The 14,937-nt window shown below is 40.5% G+C and overlaps 1 protein-coding gene across 2 annotated transcripts; it reads right to left on the bottom strand.

Moving 5' to 3' along the window:
- Nucleotides 1-7,189: 7,189 nt before the first annotated feature.
- On the bottom strand, nt 7,190-14,537 carry insig1 (insulin induced gene 1). 2 transcript variants are annotated; one of them, XM_035998000.1, is made up of 8 exons: nt 14,409-14,537; nt 13,900-14,156; nt 13,799-13,854; nt 13,296-13,643; nt 11,823-11,947; nt 11,421-11,587; nt 10,583-10,682; nt 7,190-7,876 (listed from the first exon to the last, which is right to left on the bottom strand). In XM_035998000.1, the coding sequence occupies exons 4-8, from the start codon at nt 13,627-13,629 to the stop codon at nt 7,847-7,849; spliced, it is 756 nt and encodes a 251-aa protein (XP_035853893.1). In that variant the 5' UTR covers nt 13,630-13,643; nt 13,799-13,854; nt 13,900-14,156; nt 14,409-14,537; the 3' UTR covers nt 7,190-7,846. The 2 variants fall into 2 exon arrangements, with proteins under 2 accessions (XP_035853893.1, XP_031148783.1); XM_031292923.2 differs by having other exon boundaries at nt 13,799-13,893; nt 14,005-14,156.
- Nucleotides 14,538-14,937: the final 400 nt, after the last annotated feature.

The raw sequence follows: 14,937 nt of genomic DNA, 5'->3' as shown, positions 1-14,937 counted from the left end.
GGGAAGAAGACGCTCACAAAAACGATGAACATGGTTCAGATTTGGTCATTTGTTGGGGCAATATTACGTTTCCTCTCTCTGACCACCATAACTTCACTAGTGTTTCACTAGGCTATTTCTTCCATGTCAAAATAAACGTCTAAAAGTCATTAATAGTTTTTGTTTTCTTCTTAAGAATGTGTTAAAGTTCCCCCTATAGTGTATCTGCGTGAGACTCAACTGGTGTCAGGCCCGAAGAATTTTCTCTAGTTTTCCAGCTGGTCGGCCGGACTTCTCACGTCTTACTTGTGACAGCAAAGAATGAACTGCACGTGGTGGCTATTTTCGTAAGGTTAATGGGTTTACATTCTCCGTCATACAGAACAAATAGGCTACCATGCAACATGGGGGGGGGGGGAGTCGAGATGAACACGAGGGGGCATTTTTGAATGAAAATGTGCCGCTAAACAGATCTCAAAGTAAAGCCAATATAATGTAAAAGCGTACACCACAGTCTGTTCAGTGACCCTCACTGAAGTTTTTGGTCCTCGATACTCCTGTGCGGGGCACCCAGGATGCTTTATGACGTCCAAATGCCTTGTGCACCTGTCTCGAGCTCCTGCGTGCGTTTATTAGCAGGGAGGGACAAGTGGAACAGAGACAGGTGGAAAGCACTTGCTGCAGAATAAACTCCTATGAGAGCAGGTTGCATGCAGGCAGGGCACTGACATATATGGTGGATTTTCTTCGTCAGGCCACCATACCATAATATATATATATATATATATATATATATATATATATATATATATATATATATATATATATATATATATATATATATATATATAATAGTTTAGTTTTATTTCTTCTAAAGAACTTCCCGTGTAAATATCCTGCAACTCAGAAGCGGAAGAACATGTGCAATAACCACTCAATCTCAAGGTGTATTTCCCCCCCAAAAAAATGCATGTTAAACTAACTATAGACTTTCCAAATCTTCTTCCTCTTCAAATTAAGCAACTCTTGAAGTAGATTCCACTGCAGTTCTACAACTTGTAGTCTATCTTAGTGGCTTTTATGTACATCCGGATAGTTACAAATGTCAAACAACACGCCAGATGCGATCATATCACAGCATTAACTTTTAAAAGTTCATCGCAAAGCGGTCAGCTTTTTTTTCCTTCTTCCAGCACACAACTTTTTTTCTCCCGTATATTTGTCTTTAGATCGGAGTTCATTCTAAATGGGAGAAACAATTCATGTTATGTCTCTGTGTCCAGCTTGCAACTTTAATAATAGTGGAAGGAGGTCAGTCAGAAGCGGTTTTTCGACCCCTCTCCCTGTGTGGCATCGCGCCCTGCGCCGTTTAACTGCCAAAATAGTGCTAGACTCCCCTGAAAGCGCCATGTGCGACGGAGTCCCTTTCACCCCTTGTGCACCTGAGTTGTTTTTACCCCCCAGCCGCGGATATGTTGTGAATTTGTCACTTATCAGTGGCCGGGCTGTCAAAGGCCATTTTAGGCGCAATAACTTTCCCAGATGGATTTAGCCTGCCAACTTTGTGCATCTCTCATCAGCGAGATGAATAGGCTGCATGCCTGTTGCTTCCCAGAAATGTCTCTTAGGCCTACTAATGAAGACTAATTAAAACATGACAAACATCGACCTTTAGTCCATCCTAAACAGGGCTGCAAGCATGATTTGGATTATGCAAATGAAGTCTCCATTCTTTGACAATATTCAAGTAGAAAACATAGGACCTATTTCTTAGATGTGTGTGTCCATAAACTAGTGTGTAGAGGTCTGCTATGTATGGCCACACAACAGATGTCTGGGCTAACATTTAGGATACACAGTGAATGATTGAATAACTTTTTCGTATTGATATTTCGATAAATATGTTTTTCATTGAAACAGTTAAAGCCCATGTCTACACAGAGCTTATCTCAAAATATGTGAGTAAATGAGTTGAATCCAAATTGACAGAGAATCTCCTCATATTTTATTATTTATAGAAAACTAAGGAATGAGCATGGATATTGACCTGCGGTGTACATTTTTAGTCAACTATCTGAGTTTTCCCACAAAAATGCAGAGTTCTTGTCTGCCTCTCAGGATATGATCATGCAATGGAAATACTCAGCTTGATTTATTCCATTACCTTTTTATTCAGTTATTATTATTACCCTGGTCGATTTACAGAGTCTGATCTGGGCTGTAAGATGCACTAGGTGTGTTTAATTTACACTGCGAAGGATTTGTTTGGATGGCATGCATAATGTGCCATCACCTGAGGTTTAGGCTTTCATTTTAGTATTTGTCCTGTGGAGGAAAAAGAGGAATCAACAGGAATGGCACACAAGGCTGAGCATGCTGACTGAACTGATAAATCCCACTGAGATGTGTCTCAGTCTATTCCATGTGTTTTTATGTAGATGTTTTGCTTTAGCCCTAAAGTGCTGGAAGAATAGCCACAAAAAAAGCTGGAAACAGTACATACTAAAATTAGTAAATGAAGAGAAGGTTTGAACAGATAATTACACCCTCAGATAGGAATACGTGTAAGGCAGGGAGCAGCCTCAGACTGCCATTTGAATGGGATCTGAGAAGTAATTTGAGCTAAAATGGAGTCCACTTCTGAGCCTCTCACTCAGCCCCCCATGGCATCCACTGTAATTCATTATTCCTGGCCGACACTGGGAGAGGCAATGCGTGAGGGCAGAGGACAGGACTAGACCCAGCTCTGGTGTAATGAAGACTCAGTAGACCTAAACCACACACACACACACACACACACACACAATCTTTCATTATATATCACAGAGAGCAGGGCATTAATGCCACTGAAGACCTTTTGGCCGAGCAATAAGAGTATGCAATGATTTTCTGCACACACAATCCATTTCATTGACCTTTTCTATCATGCATGTGACTCTAGCCCGCTCACTGCGGTGTGAGATAAATATTCCAAGAATAATCTTCCTGCCACTGTTCAATAAATGATCTTTTTGAATCTGAATTTTCATGTTCGTCAGTTGCTTTGAGAGGCTTTAAGGAAAATCTGTGTTTAAAAAAAAAATACATTTGCTCATTTGAAAAGTTTTCTCCCTCCTTACTATGCAACATTTGCTTGAACATTTGCTTTTCTTTTTTTTAAATGTATAGAGCTTGTTATCTCAGATCAATTGAACACACTCCATCTATCTATTTTGTCTAAAAGCTCAGGAGAGTTGCATTTTCTTAATTAAGTCTTCATAAAAGTAGTTTGATTAATCGGTCAAGCCTTCTGCATTGTAAGATCAGGCCCTGCAAGACATTTGCTGTCCCTTGTCTCTCCAGTAGGGGTCCACAAAGGTCATGGTAGTCATGTCCAGAAAAGCTGAGAGGATAAATACTGTCATCTGGTGGTAACAAAAGCCATCACTACTGAGTAGACAGCACTGTAATCTCATAGTATACTGCATGATCTACTTCTCTAGAACATCCTCCCAACCCTTTGCTTTTCAACACGCCTTTGTGCCACCTGGATGCATGCAAAATTTGTCAATATGTAAAAGCAGCCTGAGAGACTTTTAAATGTGTGTGACAAGCAGAGTGAGGTGACAGGAGCTCCCTAAGCCAAGAAGTTTACAACAGAGATGTCTGTTCAGAGGGAGTCATGCATCCACGGAGTATGAAACTGCTGAGGGGCCCTGAGGTGAGAAGGAATTACAAAAGTTTGAAACGTAATTTAGAGTGGGTGACCTTAATGACAGAAATAGCTCATAAATGTATGTTAGCTGGGTTTAAAGGTGTTTGAGGTCTGGTACCATTTCTTTGATATGATTAATATGGGCCATTCAAGGTGATGTGTTTGTATTTGATCCATATCTCTTTTTGTGTTATACTTTTTCTGTTTTTGTCTGTCTTTCTTTCTTTCTCTTTTCTGAACCATGAAATCTAAAGGGATTTCTTTATTTTTACCAAAGATAGGTTTTTGGCTGTGCAGGAATGCTGATTAGCATTGATGATTGAATGATTACTGTCAAATTGTAAATGAAACTATAAAGACTTTAAATCACAGAAGAAGAATTTTAGTCCGGTATTGAGTACTAAAACGTTTTCTCGTGTGTGAACAGCATACTTCTTAACTACCCAGATCAATAATGTATGCACTTGTGTGGCACTAGCGTACAGTAAGTTAAGTGATTCCCTCTTTGAGATGTCTCCACATCAAGGACATTCTCAAAACAAAACCTATTGGGGAAAAGCTGAATGAATCCACCAAAGATGTTCCACTTATTTCATGAAAGACATGATTTCCCTTAAGTAGCACATACACAATATTCTGTATTAGCTTCATTAAAACTATATGACTTTCAAACCCAATACTTTTTTATGCATTCCTTCAAATGGAGATATTCTGTAATATGTCTTGTACATCATTTTATAGACATTTTCCTAAAATGTTTACTGGGAACGTTGGGATCTCTACTCAAATTCACTGCTAGGACAATGTTTGGCTGCACAGTACGGAGTTCATACGGACTGCCCCACTGGCGAGCCTCTGCTTGTTATCTTTAAGTGTCTTTTATACTGCATAGCCTATTATATTTGAAGAGCTGTTAAATGCTAACATCACTGTCTTCATGTTTGCTGGCAGTTGACTTGCTGCAACAAATTACAGGATCAAATAACCGCAATTTCAAAGACACAATCAAAACACAAAAGGTGCTGCGAGGAGATGAAACTGAACAGTCTACCAGCATAATCTATAAAGGGCTCAAATCAATAGATGAGATGGGCCCGGGCCTGTCTTCTGGCCTTGAAGGAAGGACAGAGAGAGTAAGAGGAAGGGAAGGGGGGTATTTTGGCAATATGGAGGCGCTCTAATGGAGTCTTTCAGTTTGCTGTGGCTGGAAATGAAAGGAGGCTGAAGTCCGGCCAATTATTCTGCCTGAGAAGAGGAGGAGACTGAAAGAGGAAGGAGAGAGGAGAAGTGGCGTGTGGCGCTGGATCGTTAGAGAGAGAGAGAGAGAGAGAGAGAGAGAGAGAGAGAGAGAGAGCGAGAGAGAGAGAGATATATACATAGATGTATAGAGAGCCTCCCAGAACGAGGGGTTCACTCAGAATGGCCTACAGATATTGGCCTCACTCCCAGAAATTTCCCCCAGAGCAAAAGGTTAACTGTCAGTCCCCCGCTAGGTATAAATAGAAGTCTGCCCTCCAGAAAGGCGTGTTCAGAGAGGGGGTAGACAGAGGAGGGAGGGGAGGTGGGGGCAGTTCCTCATGATCCCAGTGACACAGGGGTGGGGGGTAGTTTCAGGGATTTTTCGGGGGAGCAGAAAGGGGAGAGGGAAGATGCAGCTGAATACATTATAATGGGTCTGGAGACTGACAGAGACCCGGACAAAAGAGTGTCCAATCTATTCAACTTGGCCGTGACAGCAGACACAACAAATGCCATCATCAGCACCCCAAAAAGCTTCGGAGCAATTGAGCTGCGGCTGCGGCTGCATTTGACACCCAGAAAAAAATAATCAGAGCGCCATTGTTTTACCGAAGCTGCTGAGACGTGTAATTAGGCTAGTGTCTGGTAATCAAAGGCAGAATGAATGGCTGAAGCTCAGCTGCATTATGTATGTTTATATCACTGGGAGGGAAGCTGGAGAGTGTTTAGTTTCATTATTTCTGGTTTTACAGATGATATCAATATGTCAGTACCATACACATAATTCTTCTATTCATATATAATAAACTAGTTGTAAATCCCTTAATCCAGTCCCATATGCAAAGTAATGACTATAGGCAGATATCCTTATCAGGTGTTTTTATTTTTCACTTAAATCCATGGTAGCAAAAATGATACACCGCTGAAATATCAGACACGGAAACTGTAAAACATCGAAACAAAAGGTGCTTCACAACCTCAAAAAAAATAAAGCTTCCTCTTCAGTTTAACACACCTGAATGTAAGCAGATTCAACCTGAAGTGATCTGCCACAAAAAAAGTATTTGAAAAAATAAATCAGGTTTCTTTCGACGGTGCAACTAAATGAGATTTTTTACAACAGTTTGACACAATACATTTTTTTTTATGTCGTCTCTCTGTTGAGTCATTGGTATAGACTCTGAAGGCATGTAATCTCTGACACACAAAACAAATATGTTATTGCTTTCTTTTGAAGTATCCACACTGCATATACTTACAAGTTATCATTTTGTTTTTAGCCATTGTCAGAATTAATAATAAATAAGGAAGAATAATCGGCTCATGTATACTCTGATTGCACTTAATCCTCTAGACCCCCAAACGCTAACATACTGTAGGTCTAGTATGGTAATAATACCTGTCTGTTCACATAGGAAAGCCATTATACATGAGCAATAATGTCATTATGTTTATACAAATGATCAAACTAAACTGTTATAGTGACAAAAGCACTACATTCTATAATACAAAGGCAATCACAGATTGCAAATCTTAAGTAATAATGTCCTGCCCTCTCCTTCACCTGTTGTATGTTCCCAAACTATTATCGCTAGTTTAAATTTGGAGTGGGAAATGTGTATGATCACAAAGACATTTAACACCTGGTCACAAATTGAAAAAAAACCTCACTGTAATGTGTTTTTAACTAGTTTAAAGCAACACTAGAGAACTTTTTGTACCTTTAAAATAATGTTTCCAAAATCATTTCAGTGGTTCATCAACTCATAACAGGGTGAACGGCACTTCTGCATTCGCTTTGCGGCTCTCTACCGGCTATAACCGCACTATGCAAGTTTGCCAGATCGAGTAGCCGATCTGTAGTCCGAATGAGACATAATGGGACAATTCCGCTTCCAACCTGTAGGAGGACCAAAGCGGGAAAGGTTCTCTAGTGTTGCTTTAACAGTGACTGACAGATGCTGGCAAAAGCATTTGTAGTATGCTCCTGGTACATTCTTCCAAAACACGGTCCACTGTGGTGGCTTTCCTCACTCTGCTGATAAAAAAACAAAATGCACATGGCATTGTTTTTCAATCCAGACTAATGCTTCCTTCTCCCTACTTAACAATACTCTGTCTGTTTGTCTAAAACCTGTTAGCAGCAAACATCTCTATGGTAAATATGTACCAATACAATTCCCCCCACTGCTGGCTTTAGCTACATATTTACCGTACAGATATGAGAGTGGCATCAATCTTCTCATCTAACTCTGAGCAAGAAAGTAACTTCCCAACTTTTCTTTTCAAAATGGGAAGCAATATTCATTATTAAACATACAGTACATTTGGTTTGGGGTCATTCAAAAACGTACAAAATAAATACTTAATTTGGCTGGGAACATACATCTCCTCTGGGCCCCAGTGACGCAACTGAGGCCACTGAATGCATTTCTATGCGAGAGTGAAGACATTTCCTTTTTTTCCCACTCATACAACATTTCCCTTTTATGATCATTATATATTCAGGCTAAAAACAAAACAGTCTTCTCCGCTAAGACCAGAATGCATCCACATTAAAGCACACGCGCACGCTTCCACTCAAACTGCAGAAAGACACGTACTTCCAGCGTAAAAATTAAACCAGTCAACAGTTCACTTCAAAAAACAAACAAAAAAGGCAAACACTGTCCTCCTGTCTGGTGTGAAGGAAGCCTTAATGCTAATGGAGTAGAACAGAGGTGGGAGGGAGAGGATGTTTGGCCACAAGGAGGTACAGAGGACATGGCACGTTAGATGAGGGGCTTTTCTGACCCGCACTTTGTTATAAGATATATAACAAAGGATGAAGTCAAAACAATGAGTCTTTTTCTCCTGTTATTCTCCTCGTTCTTTGCATAACTTGTCCATCTTTACATTGGCCGTCCTTCGCCTGCTTTTCTGTGTTTCCACTGTTCAGTCCATGTGGGGTTTCTCGACGCCACCCTGAAGGGAGACAGAGAAGTTGCCTGGCGTTAGTCATAAAATAATTAATTTAAAGTAATGCAGTAAATTAGAAATACATGTTAGTATATCTAGAGTTGCCATAAATAAAGTGGTTCAAGTTGAGATTCTAGGTTGTGGCTAAAGCCTTGTTTTGTAAGAACTGAAGTAGATTAATGATCCTCATGGTGAGAGAAGTCATCAAACTATTATGTTCTGATGACAGGGAAACGGCCTCAGGTGCCTATTTTAAGACAGGATTCACACATGAACGCAGTTTTAGTTTCCTGTAAACTCAAAACTGCTGCTTGAACCAAACTTTGTGGACAATTTCCAGATTTGCTCAGTAGCTTTCAAGTAAATATGGATTGCAGCTGTTCCCATTTTATGAACAGATCAGGACTATTTTGGGTGTCAAGGTTATGTTTAAAGAAAGGAACATGTTTCTTTCAGTTCCCTTCATTCGGAAGATTTGTTTTTTTCCTTTTTTGTAAAATAAGGAAGAGAGTACTGCTTGTTCGACACATCAAAACTGCATACTGCTTTTTTTCATTGCTCATTTTACCCATCACAAAACATTCTAAATATATTCAGATATAAAAAGGTCTCAGCAGTTCATGTATTGAACTTTTTGCTCATGGATTCCAAAACAACACATCTGTTTCACTGTAACTGTCTTTAACCCCAAAAAAGAAAAACTTCTAATATCTTTGTTTCTTAAAAGAAATAAAGTCATGTTTCTTCTGATCCTTCTCATAAATGACCCACTGGAGCGAAAGAGAGAAAAACAAAACCACGAGTGCCAACTTGTGCCAACATTCCTCAGGCCTCATCACAAACAAAAACAACAAGTAGCAAATGACCCTCTGGTCAGCCGAGTCCTGACTGGCTCTGTGTCTCGCCACAACTGTGAAAAACAACAGCCCTTAATCTGCTTTCACGCTTTCGCTTGAGTCAAACTGAGGGAGTGACAGGACTCTTACTTTACAGACAGAATGAGGTGAGGCTTCTGGGCACAAGCTTAATGAAGACATCAAAGCTGCCTTGATGGGATAATTATGAGGGAAGAGGGGCATCCAATGCACTTTGCACAACTTTAAACCATTTTGATAATGTTATCGCCTGTTGTGGTTCAGCTTAATAATTGCAAATGAAGCAAGTATAGTCTTTTGAAGTCTGTTCCACAGTTTAAGGCTCTGACACACCAACCCGACGGCCGACCTTCGGCAGAAAAGGCAGTCGGACTGATCAGTCTCCCCGAGTTGGTCAAAAAAGTGCCTCGGAACACACCAAAGCGACGCTGACTTGAGCGTACGTTCTGCCGTGCGCGAGACGTAATACGTCTTCATAACAGCAGGCGGCGCTAAACTGTATTGTCGCCTAAAACCGGCAGCTGATTGGACGAACACGTCACGTGGGTCTGGCTGCTCCCGGATTTTACGACTGGGCATAATGGCGGCTTCGTTCAGAATACGATCTCATATTTTACGAAGATAGTTCACCGAAACGTGTTTCTGAAAACATTTTAAGCAAGAAATAGGCCATACAGTTGCTGAATCTGTCTTCCTTTCAGATCGACAAAGGTCAGTTTAAAAGATTTTCGTCAGATTTTGAGAGGCGTTAGTCATCCCGCTGTCATTTCCAGGTTAGCGCTCCACCAATCAGATTGGCCATTGAGTCTGACTGCCCGCCTTCCGATTCAACATGTCAAATCGGCCCAAATGAAGGCCGTCGGCACGGAACGCACCGAACAGACTCGAGTCACTGACCTCACCAGACTATCCGACGGCCAATAATCGGGTTGGTGTGTCAGGGCCTTTAGACAGAGTGCAGAGAAGTTCAAGTTCAACAGATATCGATTTCTGAAGGCTGATGCTGATAAATGGGAAGGGGTATTTTCGTGCAAATATGACAGGCCAGACATTTTAAAAACATCACATGGAATGACTAGTGTTTACCCCTGAATTAGAATCATGGCAAATTGGAAAAGCCTCTGGATCAAGAGTGGCATTCCACTAAAAACTACAGTATTGAAACGGATTGGTCGCTGTTTGAAAGAATAGTTGACCAAACAGCTAAAACTGAAGATGCCAACATTTGACATTCTAAGAAATAATGAATGTAGTGAAATATTAGATACATATGAATGCAAATGTTCTCTTTATCTTATCACTGTATCTAAGATCAATGTTTGGAGATCAAAGTTTTTTAAGAGAGGGGGAAAAAAAAAAACTAGTAGATAGTAAGATGAATGCTAAACTTTAGGGGCCCAAGCTTGATTGCTGTCGTTAAAACATGTGGATTGTGCTGCATGAGTTGGATTAATTTATCAATTTTGTTCCCATTTTTGGAACTTAAGAAAACAGCTTCTGGTCATGTTGTTTTTGAGAGGGCTAACACATAGCAGTGCTCATTCACTAATTGTATGAAGCCAGGTGTCTTGAAGATGACTATAGATTAGAACCAGACTGATGCTGAATTTTTGAGGCCAATACCGATATCAATATTTGAGAGTTTACGACGACATATAAGCAGATGTTTGTTCTCTCACAGAAACCTTTTTTTTCATAAGGAACCCCTACATTTGGTTATTAGAGAATTGTGACCAAGAGATTTACTGCACAGCACATTTGACAGATGAAAAATAAACTTAAACTCATATCTTTGACGCTAAAAGATTACATATTCTAAAATAGTTGCCGACTTTACCATGGCAAGTTGGCGTCCAATGTTTCCCACGGTAACACCGCCTGAGAAGAATATGCATGGGAGCCAGGAGCGTACATACAAGAAGTCTGGAGACGTATACCTGAAAGAGAGATAAAACTAAAATTATTAATTATATAATTATAATTAAATAATTCTCAATAATAATATAACAGATTTAGCAATGCTCTTCTGTAGCTAATCCTGACCTCTGACCTCTTTGGAGAGTGTCAAAATAACCCACAATTCCCCTCCAAACTAATCTAAATAAGATGTTGATAGCACACAATGCCACAGCTCTTAACAGAAAAGGCATCTTATAAGACATGCCAACGATCTGTGTGGGGAAAACAAACTAAACATGTCATGCTAGAAAATACTCATCTGCCCTAATTTTTTTCTCTCTGTTTCTACCTTGTATAGTCAGCAGGAGCTGCAGCTGCCATTTGATCCTCTTATCGTGAACAGCAGTCCCTTTTTATTTCTCAGCATTGCATTTTTGATGATATGCCACTGCAGCCAGTTAGACGGCCTGTTAATTAGACTCCCAGAGACGAGGGGACTTCTTGCGTTATCTGTAACGTGTTTTTTGAGGTAAATCATACAGGTGGGCGTACTTCCAGATACTTGATCTACTTCCCTAGAGGCTTACTCTCACAGGTATTTAATTAACTCATAAACCAACATAGTTTTTGTTGTGAGTGTAACATGAAACCAGAAAGTAGACATGACAAAGCACTAGTGATTAATCGTTGTAGACAGCATCAGTTTTGTTTCCTCAAAAGGGAAAACCTTGACAACTTTTGTTCCCCTTGTATAATGAAACTTATGGCTAACTTACTGGTAGACTCCGTTGTAGACCAGCAGCTGCGTGAACACAGTAGCTAGGACGGCAGTGGTGATGCCCAAACCAAAGCCACTCCTGGATCGGTCGAATGTCCACCACAGACCCAAGGACAAGGCTGCCAGCGTAAGGGAGAGCTGCACGTTGTTGGCAAAGTCCAGTTTCTGTGATACGGGCCAATTAAGGACAAAACCAAACAGTATGACGCTAGTTCTTACTCAAATATTTGTATGACCTGCTGGGGCAAATCTCTTCTTAAGGGTAAAGCAAGACATCCTGTTGCTTTTTAGATACTGTCCAAACTATAGATAGAACACTACATGTTCCACATATTTAAAAAAAAAAAACCTGAAATAATCTATATTAAAGAATCTACAAGGCGAGTCCTTGAAAGGATACAACACTGGCGTGGTTGATGCCGACAAACACTGCGATGCACCTCATGACGCTGGCCCACTCCCTCTTGAACTTGTGCGGCTCTCCCAAATGGCTGTCGAGGCAGGGATACAGCAGGCCGACAACAGCTGTACAGAAGGAAACAAACAGACCCAAATTACACAGGATAAGCAGACATGTTGGGAAACGCCAGCGGGCACATCATGTCATGGAGCTGCTGTGTGGGATTGTTTTATTTGCTGAACATGCACTTCCATAATTAGTCTCTTTTAGACACCTGCATACACTTAAAAAAAAAAAAAGTACAGATTTGTGTTTTTAATTGAGTCTCTTGAACTATTTCTTTTATGCTGTTTGACTGTTTTTGATGTTATGCTTGGTTTTATGTAATGTCGAGCTCCTGTTTTCTTTTATACACCCTAATCTATATTGTCAATGAAGTAATAAAAAAGCCCAAAGGTAATGTCTCCAAATCGGTTGTTTTGTGCGACCATGACTCCAAAACCACAAAGATAATCAGTTTACCACCACATAAAAAAAAACACAGTTTAAGTGTTCTTACAATTTAAAAACAAGAACCAGGTATTGTTTTGCATTGTTTTCTTTTAAAATGATTAATTATTGGACAGGAAAACTTTTACTGTAAAGTAAGTAGGCCTATTGAGTAAGTTAGCCTACTGAAAGCAAATAGTTTACACAATGAAGACCTTAAACAAGTTGCTACATGACAGGCACATTCATTTGGCACAGACTAATGTCAGACTGTAAAAACATGAAGCTACTTTAATATTATTTCTGCCGCGCAGCACATGGGAGGAGGAGCCGACAATAGTCATATGTTTTTTTCTTCTTTCCTCCAGTTCCTGGTTAAAAGTACCGCCCCCTCCGCTCACCCGTTATGACACAAGCCAATGAGCGTGCAGCTCACCTCGTATCCGGCTGTTGCGGCCAATCACAGTTCGAGAATCACTACCATCTGTACCAAGTCCGTTTTTTTTTTTTATATAACTGACTGCCAGACAAAACCACGTAGACTAGTATAGCATTAGAGAGGAAGGCTTATATAATACCCAACAATAACAAAGCCGAATGGTGATTCATTACCACATGATCATACAGTAACTGATAGCAGTGGCAATGATAGAAAAGTATCGTTTTAAGTCTTAAAAATTGCACTATTTTACAGCTTAGTGTGGTTGTGCCATTTAAATTAACCTCACATAGGCTACATGATTTCCAGACGTTTGGCACCCATAGGCCTACATGATTTATTAAGTAAATTGTAAAGGCTTTATTCTTCCTTATTATGTTGTCTTTATATGGAAAAGGCCACTTCGCTGTATCCCCTACCCTCTTTGCATTCCTTTGTTCTAAACTTAGCAGCAAACTACTGATAACCTAAGACAAACTCTTCCACAGCCATTTATAACACACTAATTCACATTTTGTTCTCCAACCAGCGTGTTGTCTACTCACCGGCCCCTGTGCCGCAGCAAGGAGGGATCCACCAGGCAGACGAAAACAAAGTTGCCATCACCTCCTCGGGAAACAGGGTGACATGTCTTTGTATCTGCAGCAGGTTGAGCACCAGGGCGAGGAACGCTCCGACGGTGAAGAGGACGAGACCCCGGCGGATGAGGTTGGCCGTCCGGACGTCGTGCAGAGATCCGTAGGCATTGCTGAGCACCGAGGTGATGATGGACATCATTTCTTCAGCTTTGTGTGCTAACCAGTTAGCTCCAGATGAGTGCTTAGTTTCAATTCTTGATGCACAGGAGCAGCTCCAGCAGTGGTCCTCTAGTCTGGGCATTTGGCACTTTTAGCCTAGAGGAGAATTTGATACATGTTTGTGACAACATAGATGCATTTAGTTCGCAAGTAGAGAGATACATTGTTGCAAGATAAAAGATACATTAGCAATGGTTTTCCCGGATTCAGCAAACAACTGAATAAGTTACTGAGTAAATGCTGGTCCTTACCTTGATTTCAGGACGTCTTTAGTGTCTGGTCCAAAGAGAAACCTCCACTCCTGATCATTCGTGCCTCGGCAACTGATTAAGCCAGCCTTGTTTTCCTGCTCGTTACAACAAGAACTGAAATCACGTTTTTGTTCACATCATCATTAGCAGACACACACACAGAGAAAAACACAGTGCTGCTCAATTCTACAGCACAGGGATCATACCAGGGACAAGAGCTTCCTCTGCAGAAAACAATCACAGCTGTGTCGGGTGAGAATCGGCAGCCAATCAGAGCGCGGCGGCTGATATGACGTGACGCCACCCCACCGCCCCCTCGTCCGGGACAGACGCACAAACCAGAGAGGCTGCTGGAGAGCTGAAGTGAAAGTGGAAACAGAGAACTATTTTAAATGGCAGCCAAACACCTCTTACTATAAAGAGCTTTTGGAGAGCTGTAATGAAAATTTTACAAGATATTACAAGGTAAAAATGGGATATTATAAGAGCAAACAAAATACAAAAAAGGTAGCCAAATAAGTCATGATATTCTCAGTACTAAAATCAGATACACTAGAGATCCATGATGGACTATATTGTGAGAGTATTAAAAAAAAGCACATTTGTGTACCAGGTTAAAAGCAGAAGATGCTTAAACTTTCACAGATCTTGTCCAAAAAAAGCTAACTATTTCAGCAGTCTGCACCTCCACAAACTAGTTCCAGTCTCCTGCACAGGGACATTTATATAGGCAGCTTTTGGGAAATGGGATTAGTGGCACAACCTTTTTTTCTGTTGTTTATAAAAATGTTGTTGAACTTTGGGTCAGGTTAGAGGAGGTGTGGCTAACTTCTTGCCAATCAGTGATAATGTGAAGGGAAATGTTACGTGCCCAGATTACACAGTCTGTAAAGGGCTGACAACAACATGGAAATATGTTTTGCAAGAACCGGTGTGACCCAACCGAGTGATTATGGGTCAGTGCGATAACAAACCTCAACCCATTGCATACGTGCAGCAAAAAGCATACATTGATGCTTGTTTTGTTTGTCACTGTGCCTGAGGACATGCATACAAAGTGAAAACATTGTGAAAACATTTTTTACAAGACACTGCATCTTTAATCCAGTGAGATTAATGGAAAATTGCAGTTATTTCAA

The sequence above is a fragment of the Sander lucioperca genome, chromosome 23 (genome assembly GCF_008315115.2).
Source record: "Sander lucioperca isolate FBNREF2018 chromosome 23, SLUC_FBN_1.2, whole genome shotgun sequence".
NCBI classification, from domain to species: domain Eukaryota; kingdom Metazoa; phylum Chordata; class Actinopteri; order Perciformes; family Percidae; genus Sander; species Sander lucioperca.
This window is presented reverse-complemented; position numbering and strand designations above follow the sequence as displayed.